Source organism: Cucurbitaria berberidis, assembly GCF_010015615.1.
Source record: "Cucurbitaria berberidis CBS 394.84 unplaced genomic scaffold K460scaffold_2, whole genome shotgun sequence".
Taxonomy (NCBI): domain Eukaryota; kingdom Fungi; phylum Ascomycota; class Dothideomycetes; order Pleosporales; family Cucurbitariaceae; genus Cucurbitaria; species Cucurbitaria berberidis.
This window is the reverse complement of record NW_024468936.1, coordinates 2,094,881-2,110,882: the sequence shown is the minus strand read 5'-3', so window position 1 is coordinate 2,110,882 and position 16,002 is coordinate 2,094,881. Positions and strand designations below refer to the sequence as shown.

Genomic DNA, 16,002 nt, shown 5'->3' with positions numbered 1-16,002 from the left:
TACAGTACCAGTAGGCCATCAGCATGCGTTTTATCGTGACTGCACTCACGCTCTTCGGTGCCGTTCTTGCCAACGTCCAACCCTCAAGCCGGTGCAAAACGTTTCCCGGGGACAAGGCATGGCCGTCGAAGGCAGAGTGGAACAACTTCAACAGGACAGTAGGCGGACAGCTGGTGGCAACGGTGCCTCTTGGAACCCCATGCCACGGTGCGAGCTTCGACAACGCTACCTGTGAAAGCCTGAAAAGCCAATGGCAGTATGAGAAAATTCAGTAAGTACGGCGACCTGTCTTGGATAGATATAGAAGACTTACATCCTACAAGCTATGAGTCCTCCTCTTCGGTGATGGCACCGTTCTTCGCCAATCAAAGCTGTGATCCCTTCCAACCTCGAGACAGCCCGTGTGAGCTTGGTAACTACGTTAGATATGCCGTTAATGCCTCTAAATCCTCAGACATCCAGCGAGCGATCGCATTTGCGTCCTCAAAGGATATTCGTCTTGTTATTCGCAATACGGGACATGACTATCGTGGTCGCTCCACAGGTGCTGGCTCGTTGGCGGTATGGACGCACCACCTGAAGGACATTTCTCATATTACGGCGTACAAGGGCTCGGGATACAGTGGCGCAGCATTCAAGCTCGGCGCTGGTGTCCAGGGTTTTGAGATCATGGCCGCTGCCCGCGACAAGGGCTTGGTGGTTGTAGGGGGTGAGTGCCCTACCGTTGGTATCGCTGGCGGGTACACCCAAGGCGGAGGCCATTCAGCGATCAGCACCAGCTTCGGTCTTGCTGCTGATAACGTGTTAAGCTGGGAAGTTGTTACGGCTAGTGGCAAACTCGTGAACGCCAACAAGGACCAGAACCCCGATTTGTACTGGGCTTTGAACGGTGGAGGCGGTAGCACATATGGTGTTGTGGTGTCCATGACCGTGAAGGCACACAAGGAAGCTGTATTTGGTGGCGCTTCCTTGTCATTCTTTACCACGAACAACGCCCAGGATGTCTTCTATGACGCGATCGAAGCATTCCATGAGGAGCTACCCGCGATGGTCGATGCAGGAACCATGGTGGTTCACTACTTCACTTCCTCGTTCTTCATGATCGCTCCGCTCAACGCGTACAACAAAACCGCGGCCGAGGTCAAGACCATCCTTGCGCCATTCATCGCCAAACTCGACGCCAAAAGTGTAAACTACACCGTCAACTACAGCGAGTTTGACACATATTACAAGCACTATGACAAGTACTTTGGCCCCCTACCCCTCGGAAACATCCAAGTAGGCATCGCCCAATATGGAGCGCGCCTGATCCCGCGAAGCGTCGTGGGGAACATCACAGAAACCTGGAAAGCCATCGTGGAGAAGGGCGTGACCTGGATCGGCGTTGGAACAAACGTAAAGTCTTTTGGCTCGGAGAAAACGACTTCGGTTCATCCAGCCTGGCGCAATGCCATCGTGCACGCAACCCTCACGCTTCCGTGGAATTTCACAGCGCCGTGGTCGGAGGTGATTGCCACACAAGAGAAGATGACTAACGTCATCCAGCCGCTTGTCGAGGCTGCAACACCGGGCAGTGGTTCGTACGTGAATGAGGCTGACTGGCGTCAACCGAACTTTCAGACGACCTTCTGGGGCTCGAACTATAACAAATTACTGAGCATCAAGAGGAAATGGGATCCCTCCAGTCTATTCTATGCCACGGTGGGCGTTGGCAGTGAGGCTTGGACGGTCCGAAGCGACGGCCGCATGTGTCGCGCGAGATAGATCTATACCCTCTGTGCAAATCGAAATCGAAACCACATTGATCGTATCAGGGTCTACGCAGTATTGCTATCGTCCCTGGTTTTCTTAGATTTCGTTGCATGCACTCTAATCAAACACACTCCCCCGACTCCACTTGCTCGCCCGCCGCACCCTCTTCCCAAACACATAAAACACAAACGGCACAGGAATCAGCAGCGCGGCAAAACCACCAGTAATACTACTCGCAGGCCCAACCCCGATATTATGATACAACGGCCCAACGACAAGGGGAAACGCGCCAGCAAAACAACTGCGCAGAAACGTATTAGCAGCGACGGCACTGGCAGCATAGAGTGTAAACGTGTCAACCAGGTAATTCAGCGCAGCCTGGAAGATGGTAAAAAATCCAGTGCCCAGCATGACAAGTCCAATCACAGGCGCAATCCAGTGGAAACGCGGATCCGCCGTCCATCCCGTGACGAACTGGCCGGCAGAGAAGAGTACAGAGCCGAGCATCATGGGGGGCAGACGTGCCTCGGGGACGGCGCGGTTTCCTGCCCGGTAGTAGACTTTGTTGTAGAGGAGTTGATTGTAGGCATTTATAGCGCAGCCGAAGACTGCGCCGACGAGGATGGCGAGGAAGGGCAGTGTCGAGGAGACTACGGGCCAGCCCCGCTGCTCATGGAAGATGATGGGTATGCCGCCTAGTTGCATGTATAATATACCATAACAAAAAGAGGCGTATAAAGCTATGAGGAAGCAGATTGGCGTGAAGAGCAGTTGAATGGGTCGGATGAGGAATTTCTTAGACAGCTCTTTGATACTGACGTCCCATTCTTCGAATTTGGTGTGCAGGGCCCAGTTGCCAGTCTCGTGGCGCAGGCGGCGCGCTTTGTAGACGAGGAGCTTGGGCGGATAGCACTCGTCGATGAAGACGATGTCGATGAGAAGAATGACCGCTTGCAGGATGCCGGTGAAGTACTCGGTCCAGCGCCAGCCGAGAGATGGATTCGCCACGAAGGCTGCTGAGACGATGGGGCCTGCATCTTCAAGTCAGCCATGTATGCGCAAAGGGCAAGAGAATGACATACCCAAACATGGTCCGCCAACAACAGCCAATGCGTACCCCGCCATCGCCATCGCCCTCCACGCCGGACTAAACAAATCCCCCAGCACACCCCCCGTATTCGTCACAGGCGCACTAGCAAAAAACGCCCCAAAAAACCGCGTAATCATCAGCGTCTGGAAGTCCTTGGCCGCCGCGCTGCCAAAACTAAAGCACATGGCCACGAACATGGGCGTGAGCACCGCCACGCGCCGACCATAGACTTCCGACAGCGGCGCCCAGAGTAAAGGGCCCAGTCCGAAGCCAAAGAGAAAGAGCGTTGTCCCGAGTACGGCGACTTGCTGTCCGACGTGGAATTCGTGGGCTACCTGGGTTGTGCCGGCTGAGTAGGCGGAGGAAGCCCACGTTGCGCTCATAGTAGTCAAACCGTACATGAGCGTGGTAGTGACTTTCTTTTTGGTCGGCCAGTTCATGGGCCGGTAGGGGTCGTCGTCGCCTTCAAAGTCTACGAGCACATCTGCAGTAGTGGGTTGGTGCGCTAGCGGGTGCGAGAATGGCGCCATGTTTGGCCGGGTACGTATCCTTGACAAAACTGTATCTCTCCGCGAGAGTGTTGGGCGTAGTTGGTCCATACCACTGGTTGTCGCTGCTCGACCATGCTGACTCCTCCCTCGACTCCGCGATCTACTAATGCTATCGTGGAGTTCTCTATTCGTAGGACGGTGGCCGTCGAGGGAGGCTTTCTCCTCTTCTTCATGGAGGTCTGTAGACGAGGATGTTGATGCTGAGCTTCTTCGTCGTGGTCTTGGGCGTCTTCCTTTCTCGACGTCGATTGGTGGGTTGTGTAGATTATTCGCTGGTCCTGAGGCGATGTTGTGTGATGTTTCCGGCATGATGTCGATATCGAAATCCCAGTTGAGCAAGCTGTATATTTTCCAATTGGAATATAATTTAGATTTCCTAGCTCGTTTCCTTTCTCTTATATATCTTTTTAACCTCAGGTTTATCCGCCCCTCCAGGTCATTATATGCAAACAAAAACAGACAACGGCGTTATCGCGCTCTTAAAACCCGTCCAATCCGTCAAACGTCGTAAGCAAGGCACAAAAAAACAGCGAACAGTCATGTACAAGACCTTTTGCCGTCAATCGCCATTGTGGAGACGGATTAATGTGACGTAGAATCACATTGACTAAGCATGGCGCTAACCTGATGCAGTTTGAAGCATTCATCGCTCAGCGTTATTTCCGGTGGGCCTCGGAAAAGTTTCCGGGTATATATATATAGTAGCATAATCAAGGCTCGTTTGTTATTTAATCATCTTCACCAACCCCAAGAAAACTCATCCGCGCCCTGATCCCAGCGCCCAAAAACCTCGACAGGAAACTTCTCCGCCAACCGCTGATACCCGACCACATTAGGATGTAAATAATCCCCCGAGTCGAACTTGGGATCAAGTTGACTCGGCACTTTCGGGTCCGCCAGGACGCTATCAAAATCAACAACAGCATCAAACGTCCCGCTCTCACGAATAAACCTGTTAATCTTCTGCCTCGTTACTTCGCGCTCCGGGTGTGAGTAGGGCTGGACAGTGGAATTTGCAGGCGCGCTAAAGGGCGTGATGGTTGCGCCGAAGACGGGGATGCCGTGGGCGTGGACGAGTTGCACGATTTGCGTGTACGCCTGCGTGAGATTGTCGTAGAGAGCCGACTGCGCGGTAGGCGTTGGAGCTGAATTGCCAATGTCGTTTACGCCTTCGAAGAGCAGGGCGTATTGGACGCCAGGGTGGGCGAGCACGTCGCGGTCAATGCGTCCGAATGCATTCGGGCCCAGTCCATCGGCTAGGATCCTGTTGCCGCCTGCTGCGAGGTTGCCGATGGAGATGTGCTTTGTCGCTGGGCTTTTCTGGAGTCGTGCTAAGAGGAGGTCGGGCCAGCGGTTGTTGGCGTTGGTCGTGGACCCCCGTCCATCTGTGATTGAGTCGCCGACGATGAGGAGCGAGCCTTGTGTAGGCGGCACCCAGGCTTCGATGCTCGAGAGGAAGTACCAGTGTGCTGCGGACTGGGTGCTTGCGTCGGTTACAGCTAGACTGGCGGCATTCACGGCGTTACCGAATTGCCACCAGCTCGTTGTCCTCGAGCCGGGGTGGCTCGTGATACTGTTCGTGATCTGGCCTGTTGCTAGATATATCGTGACGGTAATAACTTGCTGAGCCTTGATGGGGAAGTTGAGCGGATCCGAGACTGCCAGGGCGCCATTGGGAATGCTGATGCTGTCTTTGCCAGAGAAGGTTACTTTCTGCAGCGTCTTCGGCTGGATTTGGTGGATGCCTGCTGTATTGTTTGCTGGCAGGGCGACTGTGACCGCCGTGATGGGGAGGTTAGAGCCGCCAAAGACATTGGAGATTTTGAACCGTATCTGCGAGGCTGCCGCAGTCACGTAGAGGGTTTGGCGGATGGTGGAGTTTGCGAAGACGGCACCTGTTTGGTTCTAACTTGAAATCAGCCGTAGTTGGACATGGTATAGAGGATGTACATACGAAGGGAGCAGGAGGTAAGTTCGCCGGTTCTGTAAGTTGCGGCATGGTTGCCCATGCATCGATCCAGTGGCCATTGGACGGATTTGGTCGAATCGCACGCTTCACGACACTCTTCTTGTTTGCATCACCTTGAACAGCCACTGTCGCGCCGACAAGCAGTATCACCAATCTTGAGAAGAACATCTTGCGCGGGTTGCTCCTCGCTTGATCTGGAGATGTCGATCACCGCGGTTGTTCGATGTCGGGAAAACGCACGTTAAGTACCCATCGTGGTCGCGGACCGAAATTGCGGCCCTAGGAACAAATACAGCCGAGGAAAGACAAGAACGAAAATAGGAAGATCTCAGAGGGATCTGCGGATATGAACGGATAAATTGCACTACACCATTTAACCTGGTTGGTGGGCGCGCTGTCCCTTGCGACATCGTTTACCCATCGGCTCAGACCGCGTAAACTGTCGTGGTCATGACGTGATGAGGCTCGATGTGCGCTACGCAGTAGTCTAGACTATGCGGGTAAAAAGAGCTTGGCCTTGACTTGTCTACACAGGTCTTATTTTGCACGATTTGCCCTTCAATAGCTAGTTAGAATGGGCAAACCTCACAGTGGTCCTCGCCTCGCTGTGAAGAAAATATTTGTATTCATTGGTATCGTCGTCGCATCAACCGTCCAGATCGTCATGCTCGCTATTCAGTGATAACCTAAATGTAACTTAGGAAGATGTCTACTGGGGTATGTGGACAATGCACACCTGCTCATACACTGTCCATCTAGGAAGGGATCTGGTCGCGAGGCCTGGGCTAGGTCAATCCACAGCATGGAAGGTCGTGCCGAAACTTTTGTGCGTTCCCAATGCAAGCGACTATGCGGACACGTTACAGGACGTCCGCAAGGCTAGACCTGGGTTCACAGGCGTCTGGGGGCGACTGGAGCTTGGTCCTGGATTATGAACGTGAACTCCACCGCAATTTGCACGTTGGCCTCGACCGCGACCAGAGCCTAAATATCAAGAGCCCGGCAAGGCTTCAACTTTACAATAAATCCTGAATCTCTGCTAAGCCTAGCCCTGCTCGCTCAAAAATCGTCATCGTCGTCCGTCTTCTTCTTTCTCCGGCTCGGAGCCTTCTTCTTCTTCCCGTCCACGTCCATGGCATCGTGCTCGCTCTTCTCGGGCGCGTCAGCCACCTTGGAGACGATGTCGTTGAGGAAGTCGAACTGCTCGTTCTTGGTGATGGCTTGCTTGAGATGGACGGCGCCGACGCGTTTCGAGTTGCGCGACTTTGCTTCGGCAGCGGCTTTGGTGACGAGGGAGATCATGAAGAGCTCGAGTGCTTTTGCTGTCGTGGTGTTAGGACTGTAAAAAAAAAAAGTACAGAAGTATAGAAGGAGTGAGAAGTGGTACGTACAGACAACAACGGGCGTAACCTGTGCGACCTTGCCCACGTCGTCGTCGGCCTGCATAATACGCTTTATCCTAGCGACGGGGAAGTGGTTCCTGATGTTGATGTGGTCTGTATCTGGCGACAAGGCGGAGGCCCCACTGGCTCCATTGCCCACATGTGGTGCTATCGAGGGCAGCAGGGCGTCTGGCATGTAGTCGGCATCGTGCATGCTCTCCTGCTTGGGTACACCGCGAGGCATGTAGGCTGGGAGGGGCAGGGGCTTCGTCTGCAGCGTGGGACTCGACGTGGGGGGCGTAAAGGGCGGGACTTGGGAAACGGAGCCTCTGTAGCCCTGGTGCTGGGGATGGATGGGGACTTCAGGCTCGGCGTGGTAGTAGGAAGAGGAAGAGAGGTCGGGGCTTTGTGGAGCCCAGGTGCTGTCCATTGGCTGGGGCTGGTACGGGGACTTTTGAATCTTTGCTGCTTGGGGACGACAGGGAGCTTGAACACCGACACGGGACTCTGGGCCCAGCGATGCTATGTAATTGGGCGTCTAAGCGACGAGGGCTGGTAATGCACTGCAGTCTTGCTGGAAAATGCTTGGTGTGATGCGGGCGGTGACGACTCGGTGGCATAAGGTCGGAACTGGCGGGCGGCGGGCGGGCGGGGGCATGCAGCGCATTTATCTCGCAGAGGCCCGCCCGCGCCAAGCGTTTCGCAGCAAAAAAAAAAAAACACTTCGCCGGACGCGAGCAGCCATGGATGATGGCCTTCGACAGCCTCGTCGCATTTGCCGGTTTATCTCTCTCTAGGGGGAAGAAACCAGTAGATGCGCGCGGTGCAGCAGTGGATGACGACACGAGCACGCCAGAGACACACACACCATACCCGTCCTTGCTCTGCTGTTGGCAACGACGAAACCCGCCCCTGGTCGCGCCTTGGTGCGTTGCCTGCGGTTGCGGTTGATCGGTCGCAGCAGAAGAGGACGGACGGACAGGCTGTCGCTGATGGTGAATTACTTGATCTAATCTGACACGCACAAAATGCTGCCCGCGCGCTGTTGTTGATGAGGCGTCCCTTTCTCTCTCCGAGTTGTACATAGGTATAGCATAATATACACGTTACCACCTCGAGCACCCTCACGCACCCTCACGTGTCCTTGGTGATGCTCCCGTCCGCTTTCTGCCCTTCTCTGTCCCCGCCCCCTTCTCGCAGCCATGTCGATGCGAGACTGTTCTTCGGGTCGTCCTCGGGGTACCCGCGCTGCCGCCGGACGTCGAGCACCGCCTGCCGCATTCTCTTGGTGCACTCTTTGCGCAGGCTGACAGCCTCCTCAGAGTACTTCAGTGTGTCGTTCACGACCCCCACCTCCAGCGGCCCTCCCTTCTTCTCCTCTCTGGCGCGAATCTGTTTCCAGCGGTCGCGCAAATCTCCAAATACTTGCTCCGCATCCAGCTTCTCGCCAAACGTGACTCTGACGTTCTTGAACGGGCGCGGTATGAAGCGCGGGAACGTGCGCGTCTCGTGCATGATGTCGTCGAATCCTTCAATGAAGATGGGCACAATGTCAGGCATCGGCTCGCTCTCCAGAATCAGCCGCGACACTCCCCACTTGAAGTAGCGCATGATCCTGTCCTCCGACTGGTGAATCATGCCCTCGGGAAAGATGTGCACCCACGAATGCCGCCTGCTGAGATATGCCGATGGCGCAGGAAACGTATCGTGGCCGTCTGTGGTGAAGGTGAGGTGTCCGCCGCTGAACGGGTCGATGACATCGGGGCTCTTGAGCGACGTAGCAGCCTTTTCAGGCAACTCGTTCGCAGAAGGGAAAGGCCCACGGGAGAGGAGGCGGATCGCCTGGGTCACGGTGGGCTGGAAGAGGCCGCCATGCTGCGAGTACGCGGTTCGATGGGTGGGCAGAACTTGTCCAAAGCTGAAGAAGGTCGACAGTCCTCTGACAGGCTGTGAGTAGTGAGATGCGCGAGCGAGTGATTGAAACCTACTTGTTGGTAAAGCATAAATCATAGCTCCCCAGGCCCCAGCGCAAGTTGTCTGGATTGAACATGTAGCTCAGCGGGAGTAAACCCCAGAGTATAGGATCATCCATCCTGATCAACCGTGAGCAGCGTTCTTCATGTTTGAAAGCCTACATGCGAGCGACGAACGTACACGGAAATGTGATTGGAGACTACATATTATTAGAATACTAGTATAGTACACAGCGCAACGTCGCAGTCGCTCACCAGTAATCAGCCCCCGCTCTCTCTCCGCCACCTTCTCACGCTCATCCAACAGCTTCAAAAAGCCTTCCATCCCATGCGTCTCCACCCTGCTCAAGCCCGTCAAGAAGCCTTTGCACAAGAGGCCCACAGCGCCCATGGTAAAGGCAGACGCGGCCCGCCATGGCGCGCTGGGCGCTTCGGGCTGCTCCTCGGGTCGCATTGAGTGTGTTGAAGGAGGACGCGAGACATGGATGAAATCGGGTCGAATATCTCCAGCGATGCCCGCGGGCGCCAACCAACGTCACTTTCGCCGCAGGGACGGAAATTTGTCGGCAGGGATTCTACTCTTAGCGCATGGGCCCACGGTGTGGCGGTGGCTAGCCCTTCCGCTTGACGTCGATTGAAGACAATATCTCTGGGACGCATACAGCAATCAACATCTCGGCGTCAAGATTGCTCAAAAAGGATACCCACTGCGTGTGAAGTGAATTGAGATATCTACCTTGGCAACATCCAAAATTGGCAACGTTTGGCCAGAAGCGACTGTCCAACATCACCTGCCAACACTACACCACCCAACGTATCTATCACCTGAGCTCGCGCCGTAAAAGGACGAACATCAATCGTTGAGCTGCAACTGTGCTGTGGCCCATACACTACATAAAATACGACATGCCACCACCAAAATCCGTCTTCACATCTCACGAACGCAACGCCCTCAAGGACCGATGGGGCTCCCAAGCAACCCGTCTAACGCGTGATTCCTTCTTGCCATTCGGCTCCTGCCAGCTATGTCTTCTCCCGTCCGTCGACCCAGTATGCTGTCCGCACGGCGACCTGTTCTGCCGCGAGTGCGCCATGACCAATCTCCTCGCGCAGCGCAAGGAAATGAAGAGAATGGAAAAGCTCGCCGAGCGCCAAAAGCTCGAAGACGTGGACCAGAAAGAGCGAGAAGACGAGGCAGCGCGAGTACGTTCAGTACAGGAGTTTGAAGCCGTGCAGATGGGGTTATCAGTCAAAGTAGGCGGTGCATCACGTATCGTGGGCAGAGAAGACGGGGAAATCATCGTAGAGCAGGACGCGCCGAAATCCGGGGAAGACAGCAGCGAAAGCAGAGGCACGAAGCGCAAATTCCGCATCGACGAAGAAGAACTAAAACGCATCGCCTCTGAAGAACAATCAAAGGCAAAACGCACCTTGTCTGCCGAGCGCACCGCCGCAAAAGGACACCTCCCCAGCTTCTGGGTCCCAGGCGAAACCCCAGATCAGCACCACAAGCACCTCGACAAGGCAAAACACACGCCAACATGTCCCTCCAGCAACCCCTCACACCCGCACAGCCTCTCCTTGAAAACCCTCACGAGCGTAAATTTCCACGAGGAAAAGTCTACCACGGAACCGGGGAAGAGCTCCCGCACGTGTCCTAGCTGCCAAAAGGCTCTGTCGAATGGCACCAAGGCCATGCTTGCTATTCCGTGCGGACATGTCTTGTGCAAGCCTTGCGTCGACAGGTTTCTCACCCCGGAACATCGGCACCAGCGACATGCGCATGATGAGCCGGCTGAGCTAGATGCGGTACATTGCTATGTTTGTGATGCGGATCTCTCGCGCACTGCATCGGACGCGACGCAGAATGGGGACGAGGGGGCCAAGAAGAAGAAGGACAAGGGGCTGAAGCCGGGTCTTGTTGAGATTCGCAGTGAGGGGACGGGGTTTGCGGGCGGCGGGCAGGCCATGGTTAAGAGGGAGGGTGTGGCATTCCAGGTGTAAACTAATAGACTTGTTTCATAGAGGAAGAATCATTGATAGATTTTCATTTCGACTGCCGTGATTTATTCTATTCGTAAACTGATAGCTACTAGATGTGCTGATCGAACGATCAAGATGAGAAGACATGCTGAATATCTGCATGTAGGGCCAACAATACCAAAAAAAAAGCCAAAGCCAAAGTCCAGCTCAAGCCTATTCCAACCCAAATGCCGTTCCTCGTAATGCTGCTCACTAACTGAGCCCAGCTCCAGGCGCCAACGTGCAAACGCCAACAAGCGCCATGTATGCAAAAACCGACCAGTCCTTCCCTACACTATGCCCTCTTGAAACCGCTCAACCCCCCGCTTAATCTCTCTCACAATCTCCACCGCCTCATCCGTAGTACTAGCTTCAAAATCATATCTCTTCGTCTCCCTCTCTTTAAACACAATGACCCTAAACATCTTCGGGTGCTTCTTGCTGACCTTGCTGCCCACGACACTGGAAAAGTGCACAGTCGTGGTTTTACCCTGCGCTTCAGCCCACCCGCCACCAGTTCTAGTACCAGTCTTAGCGCCAGTTTCCCCGGGCATAATGTGTATGTATTCGTTGTCGAGGGCGAGGATGCGAGATGTGCTCGAGGCAAAGGACATGGGCTGCTTGCGCAGGACAGCGTAGCGGCGGTAGTAGCCCGTTGTTGTGAGAGCCAGGGCGGCCGAGTGGCCCTTGGAGAGCGGATCGATGAGTTGGTGCCCAGACACGGCAGCATAGGTACGCTCGCCTTTCTTGGTCTTCTTGGGTGCGCCGCCGGTGCTGATGATGAGCGGTGCGTTTGGCGATGATGAGCCTGGCGACCCGAAGAGTCCATAGACGCCATCGCCTATGAAACGGCGGCGCTGCAGGTCAAGATCCATGCGTGTGTCCAACGCTTCTACAGTGCGGTCCGGTGGTGCGATGGTAGTGCTGCCGCTTACTTTGAGGATGTAGAGGGCTTTCTCGAGACGCAGGTCGCGACATACTTGATCAAATATATCGGCGATATAAGTATCCGTGGTGCAAGATACTGGTATGTGTTTCGTGTTGAAGTTTTCGTCAGTGAAGTGGACCGTGATTGTCCTGGGCGCCCCCATGCGGCTAGCAGCATGGGTTTGTGGCACCTTTGGGACGTCGGCAAGGTTGCTTGTATCTTTGCGGGTCGCTGTTGGTGCAAAGGACGGGCCGGTGATGGGGTTCCTAAAGCTTTTTGCGCGGTTGGGTAAGACCTTGAGAGGCTCCTTCTCTTCCACCTCTTCAGAAGCGTCCTGCTGCGAAGCAACTGCAGTGGCCGCCTCCTTGGTATAAACTGGTGTAACCTTTTCATTCTCACCAACTTCTCGTTGTGTCGCCTCAACAAGCGCGAACTCATCCCACGGCTTCTCACGCGCACGCGGTCGCATTCCACGAGCGTTATTCGAAGCAAAATCTTTCAGGGGCTTGTTTCTTGTCAACGGTGGGAACTCGTCATCGACCTCTCCATCATCGTACATGCGCATAACCCAGCTATTGACATTCATCTTCTCAGTTGTCAGTGCTGGCTCCAGCTTCTCTTCCTGATAACGGTGCAATGCGTATCCGATGGCCTCTGCCACAGTGGGACCTTCACCTTTGTCATTGAACTTTCTTATCAGAAGCTCAACAGCTTTTGAAGGCTTTGATGAAAATGGGCAGTAAAGTCTGATATATAATGGGTTCTGCTGGGCTTCGCTAGCGGCATTCCACACAGCGAAGCGTTGCAGTGGGTTCGATGGCTTGTGCTCTTTGGCGCGAAGGGCTTGTGTGAGCGCGCTGACTGGGAGCACGAAACTGATGGGTCGCGGCGGAGGTAGCGCTTGTAGGGTAGGAAGGAGTGGTTCTCTCTTTTTTCTGGGTGACATGCTATTGAAAGAGGTTAACCCTGGTATGGTGGCAAGCACGGCCTGTGGAGAGGAACCAAGGGTGTCACCGGCGCCTATGAGGGAGCCGCTATCAGCAGAACCTGAAAACTCGGATGTGAGGGAACTGTCTGATTCATGGCCCTCGTGTAGGGCTTCGAGGCGCGCCCCCACCGCTTGTCCTTCGTCGTCCTGTATTCGTTGGGACAGCAACTGGCTCGCAGTCGCGGCTTTCCGGGGGTTGACTCTTCGTTTTCTAAACGTCGAGTTGTCAAATTCATTTTCGGACGACATCTCGCTGCTGGTTATGGTGTCTCTGCGTGGACGCCCTCTGACCGTGTCCATCGCGCCCAAGGAGCCCCGACCCAAACTACTATCTGGTGGTCTGGATGGAGAAGTGATCATGACCGAGGGCCCTCCGGCTTCATCAAGCTCATTCCGCAGAGCTGATCCGCGTATAGGCGACGAACCAGAGCGCGTTCGTAGTGGCATCTTGGTGAATTTGAGTTGATTGGCAGGCCTGTAGGAACTCGTGTTAGTCTAACCCCACGGCTTTGGCGGTGAATTCCAACCTGTGTGCCTCCTCCTCGTCATCGCTCTCGTCGCTGAGGTCACTGCTGTCATCCTCGTCCACCTGCTCCTTTCTGCGTCTTCGCTTTGCGTGCAACGTCGGTCCCACGGTGTCATTGCTCCCCCCTCCAGTAACCATACCGCCTTCATCGTCATCGTCGCCAAAGCCTTCTGGAGCTTTCAGACCAGCCGAACGCGGCGCCTGGAAGTACTCGGAGGTGATGGCGGTGGGGATTGGCGGCGAGTAGGTGCGCTTGATGTCTGCGGCATTGGGGACCCATCCTGCCGCGCGAAAGGCAGGGTTGTTCAAGACTCCAGAGTCGACATTGATCAGGCGTTCGCCGACACCGTCTTTGATCGAAGAGAGGTATGCGGTGCGTAGCTGGTAGAGAACGAAGCTGCGGAGGTTAGTTGCGGCGAGCGCGGAGGTGACGCAGGACTCACTCTTCGTTCTGAAGGAGCGACATGGCCAGGACATCAATGTATCATAGTCTCGTTGCTAGTTCGCATATTCAGGCCAGCTGAAGGGTATCATGAGGTCATTGGTAGAGGTTATAGTGAATGCCTGTGGGGTCGATGAATGTACCTGGACCCTGTCGAAGGCGCCGCTTGGCAACGGCGATCGTGAACTCATCCCAGCGTTGTCTACGCTCCACGACCGCATACCCAACATCCAACTCACCGGCACCATGAATCTCACCGCCTATTCAGATTCCGAGTCCGACGGCGAGGCATCGCGCGCTCCCAAACCAGCAGCGAAACCAGCGCTGAAGCCTGCCTTCCAAAAAGTCGTCGACCGCTCCAACCCAGGACGTATTAAGGTCAACCTGCCAGGCGCATCGCAACCCCAAGCGGAGAAGGACGACATACAGGATGGAGCCCCACCGGCAAAGAAACCGCGCCTTGGAGGAGGAGGTCTTGGCGGATTCAATGCAATGTTGCCTGCGCCAAAGAAGCCAAACGCGAGTGCAGCAGCGGCGACAGCTAGTGCAGCAGCTGGGAAGAAAGGGCTCGGTAAAGGGCTGGGTGCTGGTGTCAACTTGAGAACTGGTGCAGAGCCTGCATTCAAAAGAGAACCCCGGACAGAAGTTGACGCGTATGACGAGAACGGCAATCCCATAAAGAAGGAACCTTTGGGGAAGGATGATTTTAGGGCCATGTTGAACCTGCCGTCACCAAAGACAGAATCGCAGGCCGAAACGAGGACGAAGACAGCTACCGATGATCAAAATGCAGAGCCAGAGACCGCACCAAAGCCTACAGCTCCACGATTCGTACCCATGTCGGTTGGTAAGGGCAAGAAGAAGAAGCCTTTGGCTCCTCGGCCCGCTGTCACATCAACGCAAGGCACAACCACTACAAATGTACCAGCTGTCGCGGCCCAGCCATCAGATGTAGATGCCAAGCCTCCACGGAAGCCCAAGGTATCTCTCTTCGGAGTTTCACAAGAGGTAGACAATCGCGTCAAGGGTCCATCAGACGGCCAGTGTCAGCCACTATTGTATGGCGCAGACGATGACGGCGAGGCCCCAGTTCCCGACGAAGCCTTTGCAACGCAGTCTACTGCACAGGACACGCAACATGTGCCGGCACAGGCCAACGCAGCGGCACCGCACGACCTCACCAACATTGCATCCGAGCTGAACCTCTCCAAAGCGGAGCGGCGGCAGTTGTTCGGAAACAAGGGACGTGGTGGTCCAGACTTCTCCTCAGCTAAGATTGTAGAGTTCAACACAGATACTGAGTATGCCCACAACGAGAAGTTGCGACAGCAGGGTGAGCAGGTACAGCATAACCCGCTCAAGTCCATCTCCGGTACGGGCAAGAACAGCCTGAGGAGCCTGATCAACGTAGCGGCAACGCAGAAAGATGCTCTGGAGGATCACTTTGCTTCCAGCCACCGAAATAAGAGGGAGGCTGGCAGTAAATATGGATGGTAACTGACTGGTCTTGAGGAGCCCTAACTTATGCTCGGACCTGTTTCTTGTATGAAGTCAAACTACAATACATGACTAATAGCCAACAACGGCACATTCATGGCTGAGTATTGCTCGCTCCTTCCGTTACCAACATTGTGACGTCATTTCCTATAAGGTCTTCTTGTTGCCCCCATTCTCTCCCGCCGCCCAGGTCTCTTTTGTACTCTCTATACTTTGTCTTCTTTTAGATACCACGCGTTGTTTTGAACTCGGTGCCACAGCTGCATGTAGGAATCAAAGTGGTTTAACTCACTGTTATTATTGACGTTACAAGATGGAGCATACAGCAGCCTGCTTATACAAACGCTTTTGGAAAGACTTCACGTGTACTCAAATAACTAGATATACTTTTTCTATACAGACGTTGTGGGTGAAGTTCTCTGTCGCATTCTTGTCGCGTCCTCGAGGTGACAGAGTTTAGAAACTCGACTTCACTGCGCGTTTGCAAAATTTGCGCTAAGATTGGCCGCTCAACCCGTATATTTACTTTCTCTCTGCCCCTCACAATCTCTTCCTCTTCTCTAGCAGCTTTGCAGGCGGCGTGCATTCTCGTCCTTCTGTGGACATTTCTCTGCGCATACGTTACTGACAAGTCCTCCAGAAGTTAGACCCCGGAAGTTTCACAAACCAGATCAGCGCCATCGACTCGGCCATGAGTCCACAACAGCCGGCCAGTGTGGTCGACCTTGCGGAGAACATGGATGAAATCGACTTGAGTTCAGACAGCGATGCAGATTTCAAGCGCACTGTAGACTCGGCGCAAGCTGGCGCAGCTAGCAACAAGAAGGGCCATCGCAAGAGCAAGCGCGGCAGTAAGCGCAGAGGTGGAAAACTCAAGAAGCG

The 16,002-nt window shown here is 54.6% G+C and overlaps 9 protein-coding genes across 9 annotated transcripts; 4 read left to right on the top strand and 5 right to left on the bottom strand.

The window, feature by feature from the left end:
• Window positions 1–23: 23 nt before the first annotated feature.
• Window positions 24–1,764, top strand: K460DRAFT_332922 (FAD-binding domain-containing protein; the record flags this gene model as incomplete). Its single annotated transcript, XM_040930860.1, has 2 exons — window positions 24–271; window positions 324–1,764. The coding sequence occupies 2 exons, from the start codon at window positions 24–26 to the stop codon at window positions 1,762–1,764; spliced, it is 1,689 nt and encodes a 562-aa protein (XP_040790239.1).
• On the bottom strand, window positions 1,640–4,012 carry K460DRAFT_307117 (MSF membrane transporter). Its single transcript, XM_040930056.1, has 2 exons — window positions 2,835–4,012; window positions 1,640–2,783 (listed from the first exon to the last, which is right to left on the bottom strand). Exons 1-2 carry the CDS (start codon window positions 3,700–3,702, stop codon window positions 1,870–1,872), a joined length of 1,782 nt encoding a protein of 593 aa, XP_040790238.1. The 5' UTR covers window positions 3,703–4,012; the 3' UTR covers window positions 1,640–1,869.
• A 119-nt stretch (window positions 4,013–4,131) lies between these two features.
• On the bottom strand, window positions 4,132–5,530 carry K460DRAFT_352770 (SGNH hydrolase; the record flags this gene model as incomplete). Its single annotated transcript, XM_040931674.1, has 2 exons — window positions 4,132–5,298; window positions 5,348–5,530. 2 exons carry the CDS (start codon window positions 5,528–5,530, stop codon window positions 4,132–4,134), a joined length of 1,350 nt encoding a protein of 449 aa, XP_040790237.1.
• Window positions 5,531–6,421: 891 nt separating this feature from the next.
• Window positions 6,422–6,988, bottom strand: K460DRAFT_281389 (DNA polymeras-like protein epsilon subunit C; the record flags this gene model as incomplete). The annotated part of the gene is made up of 2 exons (XM_040928489.1): window positions 6,422–6,684; window positions 6,754–6,988. 2 exons carry the CDS (start codon window positions 6,986–6,988, stop codon window positions 6,422–6,424), a joined length of 498 nt encoding a protein of 165 aa, XP_040790236.1.
• A 463-nt stretch (window positions 6,989–7,451) lies between these two features.
• On the top strand, window positions 7,452–7,786 carry K460DRAFT_62563 (uncharacterized protein). Its single transcript, XM_040938572.1, has one exon. It carries the CDS (start codon window positions 7,492–7,494, stop codon window positions 7,693–7,695), a length of 204 nt encoding a protein of 67 aa, XP_040790235.1. The 5' UTR covers window positions 7,452–7,491; the 3' UTR covers window positions 7,696–7,786.
• K460DRAFT_414373 (uncharacterized protein) lies at window positions 7,530–9,171 on the bottom strand (the record flags this gene model as incomplete). Its single annotated transcript, XM_040937669.1, has 4 exons — window positions 7,530–8,683; window positions 8,733–8,837; window positions 8,899–8,917; window positions 8,973–9,171. The coding sequence occupies 4 exons, from the start codon at window positions 9,169–9,171 to the stop codon at window positions 7,879–7,881; spliced, it is 1,128 nt and encodes a 375-aa protein (XP_040790234.1). The 3' UTR covers window positions 7,530–7,878.
• Window positions 9,172–9,378: 207 nt separating this feature from the next.
• On the top strand, window positions 9,379–10,757 carry K460DRAFT_363725 (uncharacterized protein). The gene has a single exon (XM_040932871.1). It carries the CDS (start codon window positions 9,624–9,626, stop codon window positions 10,719–10,721), a length of 1,098 nt encoding a protein of 365 aa, XP_040790233.1. The 5' UTR covers window positions 9,379–9,623; the 3' UTR covers window positions 10,722–10,757.
• Window positions 10,752–13,746, bottom strand: K460DRAFT_383998 (stress-activated map kinase-interacting protein-like protein). The gene is made up of 3 exons (XM_040935476.1): window positions 13,625–13,746; window positions 13,183–13,578; window positions 10,752–13,130 (listed from the first exon to the last, which is right to left on the bottom strand). The coding sequence occupies exons 1-3, from the start codon at window positions 13,645–13,647 to the stop codon at window positions 11,030–11,032; spliced, it is 2,520 nt and encodes an 839-aa protein (XP_040790232.1). The 5' UTR covers window positions 13,648–13,746; the 3' UTR covers window positions 10,752–11,029.
• Window positions 13,747–13,828: 82 nt separating this feature from the next.
• On the top strand, window positions 13,829–15,466 carry K460DRAFT_62543 (uncharacterized protein). The gene has a single exon (XM_040938571.1). It carries the CDS (start codon window positions 13,870–13,872, stop codon window positions 15,118–15,120), a length of 1,251 nt encoding a protein of 416 aa, XP_040790231.1. The 5' UTR covers window positions 13,829–13,869; the 3' UTR covers window positions 15,121–15,466.
• The last annotated feature ends 536 nt before the right edge of the window (window positions 15,467–16,002 follow it).